General features: G+C 37.2%; 1 protein-coding gene across 2 annotated transcripts in view; it reads left to right on the top strand.

The window, feature by feature from the left end:
• bcar1 (BCAR1 scaffold protein, Cas family member) overlaps positions 1–18,839 on the top strand; it is an 88,398-nt gene extending 69,559 nt beyond the window's left edge. For both annotated transcript variants that reach the window (XM_063004095.1, XM_063004096.1), the window contains exons 3-7: positions 9,526–9,669; positions 13,547–13,657; positions 14,060–15,001; positions 16,182–16,262; positions 17,543–18,839. In XM_063004095.1, coding sequence (XP_062860165.1) covers positions 9,526–9,669; positions 13,547–13,657; positions 14,060–15,001; positions 16,182–16,262; positions 17,543–18,055 — 1,791 coding nt within the window. In that variant the 3' untranslated portion in view covers positions 18,056–18,839. The remainder of the gene's footprint in view (positions 1–9,525; positions 9,670–13,546; positions 13,658–14,059; positions 15,002–16,181; positions 16,263–17,542) is intronic.
• The last annotated feature ends 2,856 nt before the right edge of the window (positions 18,840–21,695 follow it).

The following is a 21,695-nucleotide window of genomic DNA, read 5'->3' as shown; positions in this document are numbered from 1 at the left end:
CTCTAGACCCATTGTATAAATAAATGAATGAATACACATTCTTATGTCTTATTCAGTAAAAGGGCAGTACAAGCCCAAATCAGACAGTGTTTCCTACATTTACTTTGACTTGTACTTAATTGCAGACAGGGTAAAGCCGAGATATTTCAAAATAAACTTAATTGCATTTGTTAAAATACATCCATTCCTAAATTTCATGCCTGTAACACATCCCAAAAAGTTTGTACAGGGAAAATAAAAAACTAAATAATGCTGTGATCTTAAAAAGGTGATGTCAACAGGTGACTTCAGATGAGAAGTTGTAGAGTAGTTTTAATTATGATTTGGTACAAAATCCATGAAAGGCTTTGAGGAGGAAAGATGAACATAGGATCGCCAGTTTGTCAACAAACGCGTAAGAAAATTAAGAGAATGATTGGATGGGATTTGCATTTCTACCTCCACAGTGCATTGTCATTAAATGATTCAAGGAATCTGGAGGAATTTTAGTGCGTAAAGGACAAGGTCATAAGCCTAAGCTGAACACCTGTGATCTCCGATCCCTCAGACGCACTGCATCAAGAACTGTCATTCGTCAACAGCTGATATAATAATATAATAGTATTGAAATGGAAAATGTGATAGTGACAATCTTGTACTGTTGCTCACCTTAAGAATTGACACTAACACACTGGTCTCCTAGTTAAATGTTAACCAGAGCAATGTGGCAATAACAGCTTTGTTTGCACATTGAACTTTTTGAGCAAACATAACCATATGCATCAAAAGAGACATCTGAATGGAAAGAGAAAAGACTTAAAACTGTGAGAGATAGACACATGGCACCTAAATATATGGATCGGTTTATGCCCTAAGCTATTACAACCAATAAAGTTATTACAATGTACTTATACAGCATTTCTCATAGTGGCTATTTCCCAGATTCTATACTACGTACTAAATGGTGTATCAAAGTTATAATGGCCACTGGTAACATATGTTGGATACTGTTCAGTACAGTATTTTAGTTTATGCCATCAGATCAGCATCAAACCCACATGCTTCTGTTTTGGAGGGTTCAACTTTTCTAAACTGTCTTGCTCCTACCTGTCTGAGGAGCAAAATGATTTTGGAGCCAGTTCAGGTAGAGACATTAACCAGGGTAAAGGTCCAATTAAATATGATAAGTTACTTAAAGGTAGGTAACATAGGTAAAGGTAAACTTTGTCCTATGTTAATAAAACTAAGGTTATATTAAAGTTACACATTTTAACCTGGTTAGTATATTCTTTTCAGGTTTGGATTAAGAGAAGAGTAATTTGGTTTGGGTTCTGCAATGGTTTCAGCCTGGTGATTCCAACTGTATGGGAACAATTGCCCGATGTTTGCCACATTGGGTATGTTCATGAGGTGTGGGTTGCAGTGGAAGAGAAGTATAAAAAGACACACACACAGAAATGTATGTGGATTTTAAATCAAACAACATCGTGTTACAGTGAGGACTGGAATTAAATTTATATTTGAAATTTATATTGTGGAACTGCTACATGGGTTAGTGGGTCTGCATTTACGTATGGAAGTCTTGTATCTTTATGACAAACACTTTCATACTGTGCAGGGGTACTGCAATACTGCAAAAACAATTCATTAATGGAGATTTAATTTGATTAGTTTGTGTGTGTGTGTGTGTGTGTGTGATGTGGGCATTCCCCTGGCAAGTAGGCAACCTCCTCCATGTCTCTTTTTGCATTCCTCTCCAAGGGAGTTATTTCTTTCTGCCTCCCTTTTGTCCATACACACACACACGCACACACACACACACACACACACACACACACACACAAACTAAAAGCCAAAACATAATCTGAATCAGGGGTTCTTATTTAGAAAAGACTTTGCTCCTCTTTTCATTCTGTGCTCCTCCTAAAAACTTAATGAAAATAGCACTTGGTTAAGTTTTAAATAGTAATTCAGCACTGAGAATGGAAATCATCTACAGACCAAGTACGTTTTTCCAAAAGCAATACTCATCTTTTTGTCACTGGACTCTGATGGAGTGGATTAGGCCTTCAGACAGCAGTTATAGTTTCTCTCTTCCAGCAGACAGTATGTTCTTGTGGAACATTTCTAGCTTAAAGTGCTGAGTGGCAGAAATAAATTAATGGAGAAAGAAGTCACATGTAATGCTTTAAAGGGATCCAAATTAAGTCCAGTACATGAGAGAGAAGTCGCCTTCTATGTCAACACTATTTTAAGAAAATAATAAAACATTGCAATCTGTAGTTTCCATTTAGTACAATACTTCATTAATAACCTTATCCCTATGTGCAGAAAGGAAGGAAAACACTTAGGATAGAATACCAACTAATCACAGAAAAGCACCCACTTCCACATTCAGTCATTCACAAACCCACAGGAACAATAAGAGAATAAACACAGTGAGTTTAAGCAAGAATCTAACTCCTCAAGACTCTTGAGGCACCCACACTTGTTAAAAGACCAAATCAGAAAAAAGTTGGGACACTATGGAAGGTGCAATTAAAATAAAAATGCAATGTTCCTTACATTGACTTTAATTTGAATGCAGACAGTTTGAACCCAAAATATTTCATGTTTTGTCTTCTCCACTTTAGTTCATGTTGATATACCTCCATTCCTGCATTTCAGGCCTGCAACACATTCCAAAAAAGTTGGGACAGGGGCACTTTGGGGCTAGTAATGAGGTGAAAAAAAACTAAATAATGATGTGATTACAAACAGGTGATGTGAACAGGTGATTGTAATCATGGTTTGGTACAAAAGCAGCATCCAGGAAAGGCTGAGTCTTTGAGGAGCAAAGATGGGCCAGTTTGTCAAAAAATGCATGAGAAAATTAATGAAATGTTTAAAAACAGTGTACCTCAAAGAAAGTTTGAAAGGGATTTGCATATTTCTTCCTCTACAGTGCATAATATCATTAAACGATTCAAGGAATCGGGAGGACGTAAAGGCCAAGGGTGCAAGCTTAAGCTGAACTCCCGTGATCTTCGATCCCTCAGATGGCACTGCATCAAGAACTGCCACTCAACAATAGCTGATATAACCACATGGGCAAGAGATTACTTTGGCAAACCTTTGGCAAACACTACAATACGGAGTTACATGTACAAATGCCACTGAAAACCTTACTGCGCAACAAAGAAGCCTTATGTTAACCATGTTCAGAAGTGGCGTCGACTTCTCTGGGCTCAGAGACATCTAGGATGGACCATCACACAGTGGAAACGTGTATTGTGGTTAGATAAATCAGCATTCCAGCATTTGGAAAAAATGGACGCCGTGTGCTCAGGACCAAAGATGAAAAGGACCATCCAGACTGTTATTAGCAACATGTCCAAAAGCCAGGGTCTGTCATGGTATGGGGCTGTGTCAGTGCCCTTGACAAAGTTCATTTACACTTCTGTGATAACAGCATTAATGCAGAAAAGTACATTGAGATCTTAGAGCAACATATGCTGCCTTGAAGACGTCATCTTTTCCAGGGACGTTCATTCATTTTTCAACAAGACAATGCAAAACTACTGTACATGCTGCACACATTACAAAGGCATGGCTGCGGAAGAAGAGGGTACGGGTACTGAACTGGCCTGCCTGCAGTTCTGACCTGTCCCCAATAGAGAATGTGTGAAGAATTTTGAAACAAAAAATGCTACAACGATCCTGTACTGTTGCACATCTTAAGAGTTTGCTGGAAGAATGGGACAAAATAAAACCTGAAACACTAAATTACTTGGTATCCTCAGTGTCAAAATGTCCTTTAAGTATGGTAAAAAGGAATGGCAACATTACAAAGTGGCTTTACTGTCCCAACTTTTTCTGGAATGTGCTGCAGGCTTGAAATGCAGGAATGGATGAACAAATGAAATGAAGTTGATAAAAAAAAAAACATGAAATACAGTATCTCAGGTTCACACTGTCTGCAAAGAAATAAAAGTCAAAGTAAATGTAAGATTCTGTGTTTTATATTATTTGAATTTTCCATGCTGTCCCAACTTTTTCTGATTTGGGGTTGTGGTTTGATGAGCTACAGTGGTTACCCATATGCCAGCCACCTGCTCACACTGCTGTTCCTTACCTACTAGTTTCACACAAACCTAACACTTCTTGCAACACAGATTTAAGAGGTTTATGTGCATGCCTATACAAAGAAATGGCCCTCCTTCTTTGTCTAGCCTGATGTCTTCCACTACCTGCTAAGGACTTATTTTCTGCTCTCTAACTTTACATGGATAAAGAACAAATTACAGGGAGTTACAGATGAAGATGAAATGGGACACCAGGCTCAAATCTTCAGAAGTAGAAGAAGGAAGGTTTTGGTTTTCCATGCTCAGCCATTGCTTGTGGCTTGTCATTAGCACACTAAAAAGGCAGCATGGAACTGGGGATGTGCAGGACAGGACATTGCTGCCCTCAGTATAAACATAAGTGCTCCTGCAGCCTTTTTGTGCTCCAGTGATTCTTATCTAAGGTTTTGTAATTATTTAAGCTGGGCATGGGGTTCACATTAAAAGGCCATAACAAAGCACAAGGCAGAGTGGAGGACCATGGTAGGGGGGACTGGCATAAAGCGGTCAAGTGTTTAACCCCTTGGCTGTCAGGCCTGGTTTTAAAGGCTTTTTATTTAGAATGTTTATAAGATAAGACAAAATTTATAGTTTAATGTTATATGAAACCCCATAAAATATCAGAATAAACTTGAATGCTTAAATGATGATAAAATTCCTAAAAAATGTAAGTGTAAGTTTCAGTGAGTGTAAGTAGAAATGCAGGTCTGAAATTCCATTACCAACCATTTATTTCTGTGGAAAATGTTGTTTACAATTACCATACCAAATTGTTTGCTTCTAACTAATTCTGATCAGGAGTTATTGAAGTTGGAGTACAAAGAGTCCATGTTGGTCTCCAAAGGTCTCCAAAGCTTTCCAACACAAAAAAACAGATATGTATGATCTGTAAGAATCTGTAAAATATGTAAGATGAATTATTTGTACTTTATAGTGTCATGTTTAATACATTTGTGCCTTTTTGGCTCTAAAGCTCTGTCAGACTCTGCCCATACACATAAAATTTACCCATCCCCCATTTCTTCACATCAGTCTGATAAAGCAAACTAAATCACTGACCTAAAACAAGTCAGAAATGACTCTTTTCAAACAAATTTTTCATTGGAATCTAATCAGGGAGCGGTGCTCTTATCTATAGTAAAGATTCATTTGTTTTGCTGATTTCATTTTGCAATGATAGCAAAGCATTATTAAATACTGAACTTTTTTGGCATTTTTTATTCTCATTTATTTGAAGTAAAACAGACAACAAAATGTGATTGTGATATTCTGCTGGTTTGTTTGATACAAATTGTGTCAATAGTAATCCAAATACAGCCTTGTAATAATACAAAATATAGACACTGTAATTTGTCAGAATATATCAAAACTACATTGTTTTGTGTTTTTAAGATAACTTGTAAACAAAATAAGCTACAATTATTTACATTGCTACATTGCTTTCTGTGCCTTATAATCTGTGCCAAGGGGTTAACTGTGTTACAGTGAACAGTTCTTAAACTATGTTTAGGGTGAACTGCTCTTGCAAGTGTTATCCCTAACTGTAACATAAAGTGTGTGTTTACATGCACACTGTTTATTATTATTCGATTTAAGTAGTAAATTCAATATTCCTCTATGCAATTTGGTGACCTCTGTATTTGATCACACCCTTGATGTGAGCCTAGGGCCTCAACCAGGAACACACCTCTCCTGGCAAGTGTGACACATTTTTACACAATCCAACAGAGAACTAACCCATATGAAGTATGCCCTCTGTATTCCTCCAGCACTCATGGCAGCATCTCCAGATAGTCGAGTATGGTTCAGAGTAGTAGAGGTATTTGCTACTTAAAAATGTAATGAATCCAATAGTATTAATACTAATAGAGCTACTAAAATAAATGAATGACTGACACATAGCCTTAGTTTTCCATTATTAACTTATGTAATTGTATTTAATAATCTTGATAAATTATTGTTTGTTTGCAGATATCAGATTATTATTTACATGCAAGACCACCCATAGTCGAAAGTCATGGTTTCATATTATCAATTAAAAATTTATTCTAATTTATGAGCTAAATACATGCCCCCTCCACACAGGTAAAATGTAAGATTGTTTAAAATTGTGCGGTCAATTGTGCGTGTATAGATGTTTGTTTTTGTAATAAACTTTCCAGCCCTGATTGGTTTCTGTTAGCACACTGCTGCAGGGCTAAACATAGCCTGCACTTTGTTACTGATATTAGAATGTTTTACTGTCCTCCTTAAAGTTAAACATGAAAGGAAATGAGATCTGTCCTTGGCTTTCAGATGAAACCAAATGGTACAGCGTGTGTCCACTTTTAGATGAAAACCAAATGTTACAGCATGTGTCCACTTAATGGCTACCTGATGGTACAGTGTCTGTATTAGTCAGGGATAAACTCACGTCAACACATTGGTATATAGTATTGTCTGTATGATCTAATTCCCCGTTTTCTTGTTTTCAATTTCAATTCATCCCACAGGCATTGGGGTAAAAAAAGTTCTTCTTTACGTACTTTCAAAAACCGTTTTATGTCTTGACCAAACCATACGAAACAGTTCTGACCATGATTTATCCTTCGCCATACTTTACAGATGGCACTTTGAATTTGGGTAGCTAGTAATCCAATTATTGTGTGCTTTATACTACCCTGGTTTCAATAAAAATGACTTACTGTCTCTCATTTATGCCAGCACTTTTGCCACATGGCACATGCTAATTCCATATGACACTGGTGTATAAAGAAAACACATGAAGACACATTAAGTTAAAGAATCTTTTTGAAACTAAAAAATGTACACTCAAACCCCTGCACGTAGCATGTAAAAAGCATAGGCCCATTTTTTATAATTTATTGATTTATTAATTTTTTTTCCAACCACAAGTCTGTTAAGGTTGTTCCAGTGGAAATACACCATAGGCAGGACTGCAGTTTAATGCAGAGCAACATACACTCATATAATTATCACTTACTCAAACCTGAAGGAAATTTAGCATGTAATTTATTTGCATATTCACTCATTGTCTGTTCACCCCTGCCCTATCCTAAATAATAGCTGTCTGGGTAAATAAGTGCCAAAATGCTGAAAGTTTATTCAGGAGCAAGCAAATAGTCATAGAAAAGGGTCTACTGAGTTTGATCGATACTTTGGTGTTTTTAAACAATTTTTGGAAAGTTGTTTGTGGAAAGGTGCACAGGCTTCAGATAATGTGATGAATGATATGTACATGAATTTACTGATCACCTTCATCATCCAAATTACTCTTGTAATTCACATGCAGTACAAATGTCCTGGCCTTATCCTGACCTCAGCCCCAATTGCTGTGGTCAGTGAAAGTAGTAAAGCCATTCAGCAATGACTAAACAACTGTCATGTAAATGCCAACCAGACACACACATTAAGCCATACATACAGAGTGTGTATTTTCTTTATATAACTAAGTTCTTCCTTATAGTTATGTAACTTGGAAGTTTCCAACATATCTGGAATGTTTTAATGTATCTCTGTCACCTGGGGTCAAAGCAAGGGTAAAGGAGCGACCTTGTTGGATCTTGGGTAATTGCAGAATGGACATGTTCCATGTTTAGTGCTGACCCTTCTTTTGTGGTCATGACATTTGATCAGCTGTCATGGTAGTTAGACAGTCACTGCTCGACTATTGTCTTCTTTTATCAACCCAGCATCATGAACATTTTTTAGTGACATCATTGTTAACACACGCACACTCGCACACACACACACGCACACACACACACACACACACAAACACACATTCTCATTAATTTTACAGTTGCCTTTTAGTTACATTGTTGAATAGGTGGGTGATAGTCAATGGACCATATGGTGCTCTTCTATGCTAACTGATAAATCACATTATTGATTGCTATTTTTTTGGAAAGTTCTTTAGTTGGTCTCAGAGGGCTCATGAAGGAAATTTGGCTGGGCAAATTTGTGTGCAACATTTAAGGAGGCTGATATGTTTAGTCGTGTGAAATGGTGTGTAGGTGTATAATATGGCTTAAAATCTTTTTAAATGCCTATTGTCATGAATAGGAGTCAAGCGATTATTACACCCTTAGACATGGAAGTACTGAAATGTACTTTCTTTAGTATTGGGACACCACCTTTCTATTTTTTGAATTCATGTGTTTCAGCCACAGCAACTGCTAACATCAATTACGACTTTCTTGACCAACATCTGTTCCCAGCCATTAATTGTTTTTTTCATTTCATTTTTACCAACAGCTTATCCTGGTCAGGGTCACACAGGTTCAGTTCCACCAGTAAAAACTGGGTGCGAGGCAAGAATACCATAGACAGCATCATGTTTAATATATCATATTTGACCTGTTTAGATGCTAATAAATGCTTCATATCTTTATTATTTATATATGTTCAGTAAGCAGAAAACACTAGAAGCAAGGCAAGAATACACAATAGACAAGGAAAAAACTTTCACAATGACACACTTAAACATTGACTTACACCTGGGAGCAAGTTAGAGCAGCCAGTCCACCTATTGACATGTTTTGGGAGGGGAAGGACACCACAGAAAATATAAGCTACAATACTAGATATTAGCAGCTAATTAGATGTTGTACTTTTAGTGGATGACAGAAGGAAATGAGTGGTTTAATACTAGTATTTAATAAAATAATAAAATTTGGATGTGGATATTAGGTTTGTTTAAACAATTCCATTACAAACATTTATTTACCTTAAACAAATACATACTTACTTCATTGTTTAAAATATTTTGCACATTTCTGTTATTATGGGTACCAGAAGCACTGTCAAAATCATAACAACTAAAAGAAGTATTGCACCTTATAGTCATTATGAGATTAGATTATTAGTTAACAAAAGTGAGTGCCATTGTGGCCCTTGTGTGAATGAGTAGCAGAAGTCTCTGTGTTGTGAAAACAGGATCATAAGGGTGCACTATAGTCAAAATAAGGCAGCATGTGTGTTTTGTTTCTCAGGCTTGGGAAATTGACTCAGTTGCTGAATTTGCTGAAACCTGAAGTCAGAGGGTAAATAGGCACACAATAGGACAACCCTTGTACCCACAATGATCCTGAAAGACCCCTTTTTGTTCTGGAAATGAAGGGTTTAACATAGCATAAAGGGCAGTGAAGCAGAATTCAGTGGCACTTTCGAAACCTCAAGAGACAAAAGTTTTACCTCAAGAGCTGATGTGGTACAGCAGATAGTGTATGTACCTCACAGTTCCAGGGTCCCAGGTTTGACCCTCATCACCAGTTTCTGTTTGTGGGGAATTTGCATTGCTCTCCTCAACTAAGCTTCCTCTGGGAACCACAATTTCTTTACAGCTCCTAAAAATCTTCCTGTTCTACATTGAGCAGTTACTTAAAACTAAAGTATAAATGAATTAATATATGGTTAACATTTTCTTGTCTGTCTCTTTCAGGTGGTGGTGCCCACACGGGTTGGCCAAATGTATGTGTTTGACACAGGAAAGACAGAGCAGGATGAGTACAATATTCCCAGACATCTGCCACCCTCCCAGGACATCTATGATATACCTCCTCCTCGTGGCCAATACAACCAGCAGGTAAAGTGTTAACAAAGCATTAAAAAGATGAACTGTACAAACCACTGAGTATGAAGTGGCCATGAAGAAAGAGAAATAAACTTTCTGTGATAAAAAAAAAATTGAACATAGTTGCAGAACACTGTTACTGCATAAACTAGTGTTTTATATGGTTTTATTGTGAATACTACAATTTAGTTTCTTATAATTTAGTAGTTTTTGGAAATCATCACAATTAACATTAAAAATTATTCTACATATGCAAACATCTACGTCTGTGTAGATGGCCGACCTCCTAGCATATATTTACATCTAATTTTGAGAGAGAAAACGTGCTTAGACAGTCTTTACTACTACATCTTTACATACTAAACCCAAAATTGCTTAACCTAAGGGTGCATAACCTAAGTTGGAAATGACTGCTGTTGGATTAAAGATTTTGCATCTATTTTTGGAGCAGGTTGCACATTTCTCAGTAAACAGATACAGTGGGGCCAAAAAGTATTTAGTCAGCCACTGATTGTGCAAGTTCTCCTACTTAGAAAGATGAGAGAGGTCTGTAATTTTCATCATAGGTACACTTCAACTATGAGAGACAAAATGAGAAAAAAAATCCAGGAAATCACATTGTAGGATTTTTAAAGAATTTATTTGTAAATTATGGTGGAAAACAAGCAAGATTTCTGGCTCTCACAGACCTGTAACTTCTTCTTTAAAAAGCTCTTCTGTTCTCCACTCGTTACCTGTATTAATGGCACCTGTTTGACATCGTTATCTGTATAAAAGACACCTGTCCACAGCCTCAAACAGTCAACCATGGCCAAGACCAAAGAGCTGTCGAAGGACACCAGGAAGAAAATTGTAGACCTGCACCAGGCTGGGAAGAGTGAATCTACAATAGGCAAGCAGGTTGGTGTGAATAAATCAACTGTGGGAGCAATTGTAAGAAAACGGAAGACATACAAGACCATTGATAATCTCCCTCGATCCCGTGGGGTCAAAATGATCATGAGAACGGTGAGCAAAAATCCCAGAACTACACGGAGGGACCTGATGAATGACCTGCAGAGAGCTGGGACCAAAGTAACAAAAAGAGCTGGGACCATCAGTAACACACTACGCCGAGAGGGACTCAAATCCTGCAGTGCCAGGCGTGTCCCCCTGCTTAAGCCAGTACATGTCCAGGCCCGTCTGAAGTTTGCCAGAGAGCTTATGGATGATCCAGAAGAGGATTGGGAGAATATCATGTGGTCAGATGAAACCAAAATGGAACTTTTTGGTAAAAACTCAACTCGTCGTGTTTGGTGGAAGAAGAATGCTGAGTAAACACCATACCTACTGTGAAGCATGGGGGTGGAAACATCATGCTTTGAGGCTGTTTTTCTGCAAAGGGGACAGGACGACTGATCCGTGTTAAGGGAAGAATGAACGGGGCCATGTATCGTGAGATTTTAAGCCAAAACCTCCTTCCATCAGTGAGAGCATTGAAGATGAAACGTGGCTGGGTCTTCCAGCATGACAATGATACCAAACACACCGCTCGGGCAACGAAGAAGTGGCTCCGTAAAAAGCATTTCAAGGTCCTGGTCTCCAGACCTCAACCCCATAGAAAATTTGTGGAGTCCATGTTGCCCAGCGACAGCCCCAAAACATCACTGCTCTAGAGGAGATCTGCATGGAGGAATGGGCCAAAATACCAGCTACAGTGTGTGCAAACCTGGTGAAGACTTACAGGAAACGTTTGACCTCTGTCATTGCCAACAAAGGTTATGTTACAAAGTATTGAGTTGAACTTTTGTTATTGACCAAATACTTATTTTCCACCATAATTTACAAATAAATTCTTTAAAAATCCTACAATGTGATTTCCTGGATTTTTTTTTCTCATTTTGTCTCTCATAGTTGGTGTACCTATGATGAAAATTACAGACCTCTCTCATCTTTCTAAGTAGGAGAACTTGCACAATCAGTGGCTGACTAAATACTTTTTGGCCCCACTGTATTTCACTGTCTGCATTGTCGGATTTGACTAACTTAAAGTGTAAAGTGTATGAAGCAAAGTATGCAGGTACTAAAGACATGTCTAAATGGATGTGCATGTGTTTGTCTTATCTTGAAATGGCTGTCAGCAAGATCGGTTCCACATTGTAGCACATTGCATCACACTTACACAAATACATACCCCTGAAGCAAAGAAAAGTAATGATAGCCTGTACCAAGACACACACACGCGTACACCACATGCACACACACACAAACAGCCTCAAGAAGCAGTTAGATCATGACGCCAGATTCCCCATTGTATTGCATAATTTAAGGCTCTATTTTAAAATAGCCACTACTTTCTGACACTAGGCACAGCTTTCTGACAATAGGCTGTATGTTCCACTTCAAAGTTTCTTGATAGTCTTGTTACTTCAGCACTCGGTGCCTGAGGCAGCAAAGCAACTAAGAACATGTTTCGCATGCACAGGGTTCTTTTTCCTAAGTTTGATTAAAAAATTGACTTAACAAAAAGTCAGATTTTAAGTTTAGGCTTTCAGTGCTTGGAATGACTATACATCATAAGCAGTACTAAATACTTTTTTTCGTAAGATATGGGAAATTTCACTTTACACAGGAATTCCAGCAATACATTTTAAAGGCTTCTAATAAAAGGTAAAATATATGCTGCATTTGTAGTCTTTTCAGAGACAAAGTGATGTCTTTTTTAAATGTTATTGTCAATATCACATTGTAAATTCAAACCCGAAATGTCTTCGAGTTGAATGAACTGACTAAGAAATTAATTTGCTGCCAATAGCCAGGAATAGCCAGACTGTAATTCAGAGTCATTTATGAACAAAACAGAGTTAAATCACTCAGATTTATTTATATGTTAAAAGAAGAAGAGCCTTTATCTTGTGCATCACTGTTCTCCTGACTCTTATTTATCTAGCAGCATCAATAATCTGTTCTGTTAAGACATCAACAGAAATTGTCTAAGAAAAAAAAAGGCAATTATGAGACTAAAGAGTGTGGTTAGCTGAAATGTCTATCTGTTAAAGCATGTAAGATTAGTTTTCATTAACTATTTGTGCTGATACAAAAATACTACAATAAATATGTGTATCCTTTTCATTAATTTTGTAGCTCCAATATCAATCAGAAATTGTGCAAACACACATTCACCTACTGTATCTCTATCAATGGGCAATTTACATTTACAGCATTTAACAGAGGCTTTTATCCAAAGCAACTTACAATTGTGACTAAATACAGTTCAAGTAATTGAGAGTTATGGGCCTTTCTCAGATCCCCACTGTAGCAAGTTGGTGGTGGGGCTTGAATTCAACAGTCAGCCCAAACCCAAGCATGTTGCAGGAGGTGTGAGCAACAGTACAACCCATCATTATGCCCTAATAGCTTGATCTTTTAATTAACTTGATACACAACTATCTAACTAGTTAGACAACCTAACTAAAGTTGTAATCAACTAGTAGTTGGTATAATTATGGCATATTTTGACTGGTTTGGGTACTGGCAAATGATTGATACAAAATAAAGGTGTCCAAAGGTGTGCAACACAGATTCATTAAAGTTCTTTGCATGTTTACCTCTTAAGTCTGTGCACCTGTGTCTACATTTGTAGCCAGCTAAAATGTAGCAGGCCTCTTGAATGGCATTCTATTGGCCTACAGTGTGCAGTATTGCATGTAGAGTTGCAAGTAAAGTTTCTGGTGAGAATTTAACATGTATGCTTTTCAGATTATTGTTTATCCAGTTCTATCATGTTGGAAAGGTAAGAAGAGTGAAAGATTACAGTGTCTTTACAGTAAAATCTGAGGGCCCAAGCAAGTATCAAAGAAATGGCACAACAATGCCTGATCATACTCTGAACACTTTTATCTTTTTACAGGTATATGATACTCCTCCCATGGTGATGAAAGGCCCAACCAGTCGTGATGTGCAAGAAATCTATGACACTCCACCAAATGTGGACAAGAACCAACTGTTGTCCCAGCAAATGGTGAGACATGCACACATACAATGATCTTACATTAATGCATTACAGCATACAGCTTTTGGCATGAGACCTTCTCAAGACAAGAGACAAAACAAGAAACTTATTTTAGGCTTATTTATTTAGAAATATGTGGTGGTTGGAACATAGTAAAATATGATGGTGAGCAATGTGGTTGTGGGTTATTGTGTTTAAAAGGAACAGTGCACCCTTTAGAATTCAGTTTACAATGTTTATCAGCAGAGTTGCCTGTGACCCGGCAGGTGAGCAGCCCATGAGCAAAGCATAACTCAAAAGATTATACCTTTAGTAAATCGATTTGGGATAAATGGAGTAACTTTCTCATATGGATTTTACTTGCTTTGATTTAGAAAGCCAAAATGTTTCACTTGACTTTCTCTGTTCCAGGTATACGACTTTCCCCCATCGGTCAGTAAGGATGTTTTAGATGGCCTAATCAGAGAAGAGACATATGATGTCCCGCCACATTTTGCCAAAATAAGTCCAACCGCAAATACAGCCAATCCTGAACTATCTATCCCTGAAGATGTGTATGACGTCCCTCCTCCCCTAGCTGGCAAAGCACAGGCTGAGGTGCAAGAAATCTATGACATCCCCAGCAGCCAACACCATGGTGATGTCTATGACTTTCCACGTGAGCACCTGCCAGTCACAGAAGAATCGTGTGACTACGTTTATGATGTACCCCCACAAGTAGTACGTGATGCAGCAAGTGCCACCACTGAGGAACTCACAGTTAGCTTTAAACGTCTGTCAGCCTCCAGCACAGGTAGCATCCGCAGCAATCATTCCAATTCATCCCTTGACACAGTTCCAGTCAGGGACAGCTCAGTGCCAGGTGGTGCCGTAGCAAATGCCTCACAAGCCACTGACCGTACATTGCAGGCTAAACTTAGCAAGCAAGTTCAAAAGATGGACGAGGCCTTCCAGGGTTTGCTCAAGCACAATCAGGCACTGGATATTCTGGGGTGGGCACCTTCTGCCCTCCCAGTGCCTGCTCCCAACAGTGGAGGGGATGACCTTGACCGGCTGGTAATGTGTGCTCGGGCAGTGCCCGATGACACTAAGCATCTGGCGTCCTTTTTGCATGGAAATGCCACACTGCTCTTCAGACGGACAAACAGACAACAACAGCATGCCACAGATGCACTGGCTCAGCTGACCAGCAATGCCTCAACCTATCAATCAGGCACACCAGACAGGGCCAACATCCAGTCCCGCCCTCTGCCATCGCCACCCAAGTTTACAGCTGAGGAAGAGACAGCTGAGCGGCCTTATGAGACTACAGAGGAGGGCTGGATGGAGGATTACGACTACGTACATTTACAGGTAGGGGAGACAATTAAGGTCAACCTAGTGTTGTCCCACAGTGTAGCAGTCATTTTCATGCCTTTGTCTTTTATCATATTGTGCACTAAATACTTGGGGAAAAACACCAGTAAACAGTCAGCAAATATTTAACAACAGCTATTTCAACATATGAAGATACACAGTGTAGACCAAGTAACAAAACTGTTTTAAGTTTGTCCTTAATGGCCACAGCTGTACAGTCACGCTAAGTTTATTGTCAGTTGAAAATGTTTATTTTAAATTCATTTACCAATACATTTTGAAAATAAATCTTTTTCATGTCACATTAAAGACCCAAAGCACAACTTCATGACTATGCTTACAACTTACAGATCAATCTAATTGCAACACAGTAGAGCCATGCTTTATGCTTTAGCAGGAAACAGCCATTAGATTTTGAGGCTTTTGAGCAAAAATAAACTATTCTTAGAGACTGCTCCTAGAGGGATTTACTTTTTTTTTAGGTTTTTGCTGCTTATGGGTGCCAAAGTTAGCTTAGCCTTCTAACAGCTGACATGAAGAGGCTAAGTAGATTAACGTTTGACCACGGCTTTAAAGTAGAGTAATGCCAAAAAGTTCAGTGTCCTACTATGTAGTTCTGTACATAACCTGGCTCCTGGTTAAGTTGGGAAAGAATGCTAGTGGTTCTCACGTGACTGAATGACTCCATGTTTCTCTCATGTGAGCTTGGCTTTTAATCCCCTTGTGTACTACTTATGTTGTCATCATCAATCACCAGGAAATGTGTGCTGGCCTGTTTTAATTTTATAGTACATATACATTTTCTCTCATTGATTGTACTATACTATGTGTCACTGTCAAGGAATTGTGCTTAGCTGCAGCAATGCAGAAGTTTAGTCAGCCTAATAGATGATTATTAAAACTGTTTAACTGTTGTGTTGAACATTAATACTGGTGAAATTGCAGTTTAGAATAAGTTTTTTCGCTGAACCACACTGCCACCTTGTGACTAACATAGTAAATACAGCTTCACTCCATCTTGAACCAGCGATTGGCCAACGTTTATAGACCACGTAGCCTATATGCTTTTAATTTTTAAAGGTGTGTTAAAGAGCAAACACTGCTTGTTGGAAAATTACAACTGGTAATGTATTTATTTTGAGATAAATGTGATTATAATGGAGGTGTTGTATTTTAGGGTAAGGAGGAATTTGAAAAGAACCAGAGGCAGCTGTTGGAAAAAGGCAGACACAATAAGACTCAGCTAGAGCAACAGCAGGTTAGTTATTTCTGACATGTGAATAAAAATTATGCTAACTTTTATTATCTTAAGTATTATTTCTAGAGATGCATGAGTACGGATACTAGTATCGGGTATTAGCCCAATACCACGCTCATTAACTCGTACGAACTCGCAAACGAGGCTCCGATTCTAAACATCCGATACCTTGTGCCTAGTGCACGTTGCTGCGTTAACGCAGGGATTTTTAACCTGCAGTGCTTGTCTCGGGGTTGTCTTATTATAATTAATAATAATTAATTATTCTCACTGACCACGCTCACACGCACGTTTAATGTTATTTAGTTCCGTTTGGAAAAAAAAAACAACAAACCTTCAAAATAGAGCTAACAGCGAAGATAACCGGTTACAAAAGCAGCGACCGCTGTTATAGGACGTGTGTGTGTCTTTAATACTCTGTTCACAGTGTCGATACAAGTGATTTAGGAGTCGACTCATTTTAAGCACAGCTTCTTTTCTCAGTCATCTCTCCGTGTTAACTGTTATAATGAATGATGCGGTTGTAAATAAACACCAAATACTACAGAACATTTTGTGTGACTCGCTTACATTATAAAGCTCAGGCTTAATTATACTGGTATGTGCTGATAGAATCGGCTCAGATGGGATCGGACTGTATTATCCTTTTAAAGTAAATATTTCAATCAGCAGAATCGCATCGCATGTATGATGTGCACAACGTTAATTACGTGCGTTTATTAATGAACGTTAACGTTAGCTTGTCAGAAGCTTTCTCAATGATGTCTGTGCGGTGTTTTTTTTTTTTTTACAATTAGTGATGGCAACCCAAGCAACTACACTATTCCATAATGCTCCAGATTGCATCATTCTAAATAGGTATCGGTATCGGTATCGGCGAGTACAAAAATACATGTACTTGTACTCGTACTCGGTTGGGAAAAATGGTATCGATGCATCCCTAATTATTTCAATACGTATGGTTAATTTAATTTGACTTGATTAAATTGTACTCATAATAATACACAGTTGCATGGTGTTCATTCAGTTCAATCAAAGGTTTCTTTGCAAACAAAAGGGGTTAAGGAAAATACAAAAAAATACCTTATTAGAACAGCAGTTACAAAAATGCAAGTTACAGCAAACTACACACGAGAACATAATGTTATATAACAAAAATCTTTTTGTACGATTCCATATTCTATTTTGCTGTTTTCATATAGTTTCATTGTTTAATTTCAGATTATCTTTGTCAAATATTTACATAGATTCCTTCTCTTTTTTGCCATACATTTTTGCAGCTTAAGCAGTTCGAGAGGCTGGAGCAAGAAGTTAGCCGACCAATCAATAATGACATCTCGAACTGGACTCCACCTTTACACTGTCCCCCTCCATCACGCAGCAAGCTGTGTGCAGGTGATCGGCAACTGCTACTGTTCTACTCAGAACAGTGTGAGGCAAACATCACTACACTGACCAATGCCATTGATGCTTTTTACTCATCCATCAACAACAACCAGCCTCCAAAGATTTTTGTTGCCCACAGCAAGTTTGTCATCCTCAGTGCCCACAAGCTGGTCTTTATTGGAGATACTGTCTCGCGTCAAGCTAAGTCCCCTGAGGTACGGAGCAGGGTGGCACAGCACAGCAATGTGCTGTGTGAAAAGCTGAAGGACATCGTAGTTAGCACCAAGACTGCTGCGTTGCAGTACCCTTCTCCAGGGGCAGCACGGGACATGACTGAAAGGGTACGCGAATTGTCTGGCTGCACCCAGCAGTTCCGCATGGCTCTCAATCACCTACTGTCCATGTGATAACACAAAAGATTTGTACAAAAAACACTACTGCAACACATGCATTAAGTTCCACATAGTTGCACATACTTGGTTTATGTCCATAGCTTCTGCTTTTTATTTCCCAAAAAGTGGATTGTGCCATTGCTTGTAAATTAATTGATGTAAATATTTAAGTTTCTGTAAGATGCGGAGGTGTAGTAAGACAAAACGAGTTGATGAACTATCTGTTTAAACAACAAAGGAGAGAAAACTGAAAAGCAGTTTTTGGATATTATACTTATTATTAGTAGTTCTGTTATTGTTATTATTGCTATAATGTAATTATTGCTCTGATTATTACAACCTTTATGAGATGTTAAGAAGGGTCCAGAATTTAAAATGTGTATCTAAATGTACCTAATGCTGTTTTTAATTAGTTTGTTTGTATGACAAAGTTGATGGTACACCATTTGGTCAAAAGTATGTGGACACCCAACCATGAACCTGTTGGATATCCAATTCCAAAAACAATGGGCATTAGAGTTGGTGTTCTCTTTGCACCTGTAACAGTCTAAACCTTTTTGAGAATGTGTGTGAAATAAAGTGTGTCTGGATGAATTTCTACCCATTTAGTCAAAGGGTCTCATAATTGGTGATGGCTTGGCTCACAATTGACATTCCATCGCATACCAACAGTGTTTAATTGGGTTAAGGTCAGGGCTCTGAACAGGCCAGTTAAGTTCCTTCCCTCTAAATTCATCAAGCTGTGTCTTCATAGATATGAATTTGTGCACAAAGAATACAGTTCTGCTGGACCTGGAAAGGGTGTTTCTGTTGTATCAAAGTTAGAAACATATCATTTATTTCATATGCTTAATTTTAAACACCTTTTTTAAATGTGTTTGGCTGAAACACCTGAACTCAGTAATTAGGAGAAGTGTCTATATACCTTTGGTCATATAGTGTTGTAAAGATTGGCAAAGATTTGTTACATCACTAGAGGAGGCTGATTTAGAGTGGTAGCAAAGCTAACTGCTCAAGTCAGTAAAAACTGACTAATCAACAGCAACATCTCGAGCTGTACTCCACTTTCACACTACCACCCTCCAGCTGTAATGCTAATCAAAATATTCTCATAAGTGCTAATTCTCATAACTGCTAATCAAACTGTTCTTATAAGTGCAATCAAAAGACATTAATTATACAACATTCATTTCAACAAAAAAGAAAGAAACCTGCCAAAAATAGCAAGTTGATTTACTATCACTGTTCACAAATTATGCATTTTATTGAGCAAAATGACATAGCTCTTTGATTATGTTTTTAATGAGTTATGTCCAGTGACAATACATACACGTTAATTTAGCAGTTGCTTTGTTATTTTTCAAAAGTCATTTTAAGTGCAATGATGCCACCTGTAAATTAGAAAGCAATTACTAATCTTATGCACAAGTTTTACCATGGCTGCAGTTATTGTGTCATAAGGAAGACAAGGACAATAAGAATACATTCTGTGTTACAGAAAGACAAGTACAGTTTTACTGTCAACATTTTAAAAGGCCAAAGTATCAAAAATATAGTTATAAAAGGTAGTTATGTTACTTCTTGCTGGATTCTGCCAAACTGCAAACCATTTTATTGTACCAATTTATTTAAACCATTTTTTATTTATCAATTAGCAATTTATTTTTAAAGATGTCAATGCAATGGTGATTCTACATTCTGGCATAACATTTAAAAGGCAATGGTGGTTTTCCACTTGCTTCCAGTTAGTCATTTATTTTATGCAAATCTATGGATTAAAACGGCAGTACACAGGCACAGTGCATATTAGTGCAGCCTGTACCTTGACTGGTTGCAAAATCTTTTTATTTACAAGCCTAAATCAGAAAAAGTTGGAACAGTGTGGAAAATGCAAAAAACACTTTCAGTGTTTCATTTACTTTTACTTTGTGAGAACTGTTTATGAACCCAAGACAATACATGTTTTGTCTGGTCAGCTTCATTTCAGTTGTTATTATACATCCATTCTTGCATTTCATAAAATTATACACATTTTAACAAAGCTGGGACAGGGGCAACATAGGGCTAAAAATAAGGTAATGAATGAATGAAAATTTTGTGATTTCAAACAGGTTATGTCAACCAGTTATTGTAATCATGACTTGGGACAAAAGCAGTATCCACGAAAAGCTGAATCTTTGAGAAGCAAAACTGGGCAGATGATCTCCAGTTTGTCAACAAAAGCATGAGAAAATTATTGATTGCTTAAAAAAAATGTTCCTCAAAAAGTTTTCAAATAAAAATGTGACAATGATAACCCCTGTTATCCAAATTGGATGTATGTTAACAAATAAAATGAACCAGACAAAACATTACATATTGTGGGTTCATGTGTCTGCAATAAAATAAAAGTCAAAGTAAATGGAAAAAACACTTTTTTTTTTTTTTTTTCATTTCCATTCTGTCCCAACACTTTTTTTTTTTTAATTACACCACATGTGCTGGCTATGTTTTAATTCTAGCAGCCTGCTAAAGTCAAGGATCTCCACTACAGTGCAACAACCTGCTGGACAGGGCCATCATAGGTAGCCAAAAGATTTTGTGTTAAGTCAATAATTTTGTTTTCTAGGCATTATACTGACGACTTAAAATCTATTAATCACATTGGAAGGTCTGTTCATATGAGTAGGCACTTTTTCCTTTAATAGCACAAAGTCATGTTTAACCTTAAAGCAAACTGTTTCTCTCACTGTACTGTACTGTACTGTGGCCGCAGTTAAATACTGTTTATTCATGCAGCATTTGCAATTATTATTGAGAACAGTGTTCAGGAAAAGCCAACAATCTGCCTCACTTTTTCTTTGCATTTTCACATTCTTGTATTTTAAATATTAAAATATGTCAGCAGAAGTAGGTCAGTGAACTTGATTCTACATTTAAGTACACACATTGTGCATATAGTCAAATAAATATTAACTTGATATTTGTTGTAATGTTGTTCTGTTTTCAGATCTGTGTTTAAAGACTTTAAAATATCTTTAACAATAAATAAGCCAAACTGATTGGATGTAAACTCTGAATGGTAAAATGACAAACTTACAAAAACAAGTTTGAATCTTAGTGCAAACATGGTCATAAGAACTGAATTCTGTAAATAGTAGCATTTTTTGCTACTTATTTAATTGTAGTAAATTTTTTTAAATCACTCATCATTTTTTGGAGTAAAAACTAAATAGTTTTTAAAAGATAATTTTTACATTTTTATTTATTAAGGATATTACTCTAATGTATTTAATAATTGGGTTTAGTAAGACTAGACACACTTAAAATTATTTGTATGGGGTTGTGTCAGTGCCCTTGGCAAAGGTAATTTACACTTCTGTGATGGCAGCATTACTATAAAAAATACACTTTGATTTTAGATCACCATATGGTGCCTTCAAGACTACATCTTTTCCAAGGACATTGGGCTTGCTTAACAGGGGGCTTGCTTATATACATATATATATATATATGTATATATACTGTATATATATATATATATATATATATATACATATACTGTATATATATATATATATATATATATATACATATATACTGTATATCACATAACAGTCCAAAACCAAATAACCAAATAAAGTCACAATTAAAGAAATGAGAACATTTAAATATA

The sequence above is a fragment of the Trichomycterus rosablanca genome, chromosome 11, assembly GCF_030014385.1.
Source record: "Trichomycterus rosablanca isolate fTriRos1 chromosome 11, fTriRos1.hap1, whole genome shotgun sequence".
In the NCBI taxonomy this organism is placed as follows: Eukaryota; Metazoa; Chordata; class Actinopteri; order Siluriformes; family Trichomycteridae; genus Trichomycterus; species Trichomycterus rosablanca.
This window is presented reverse-complemented; position numbering and strand designations above follow the sequence as displayed.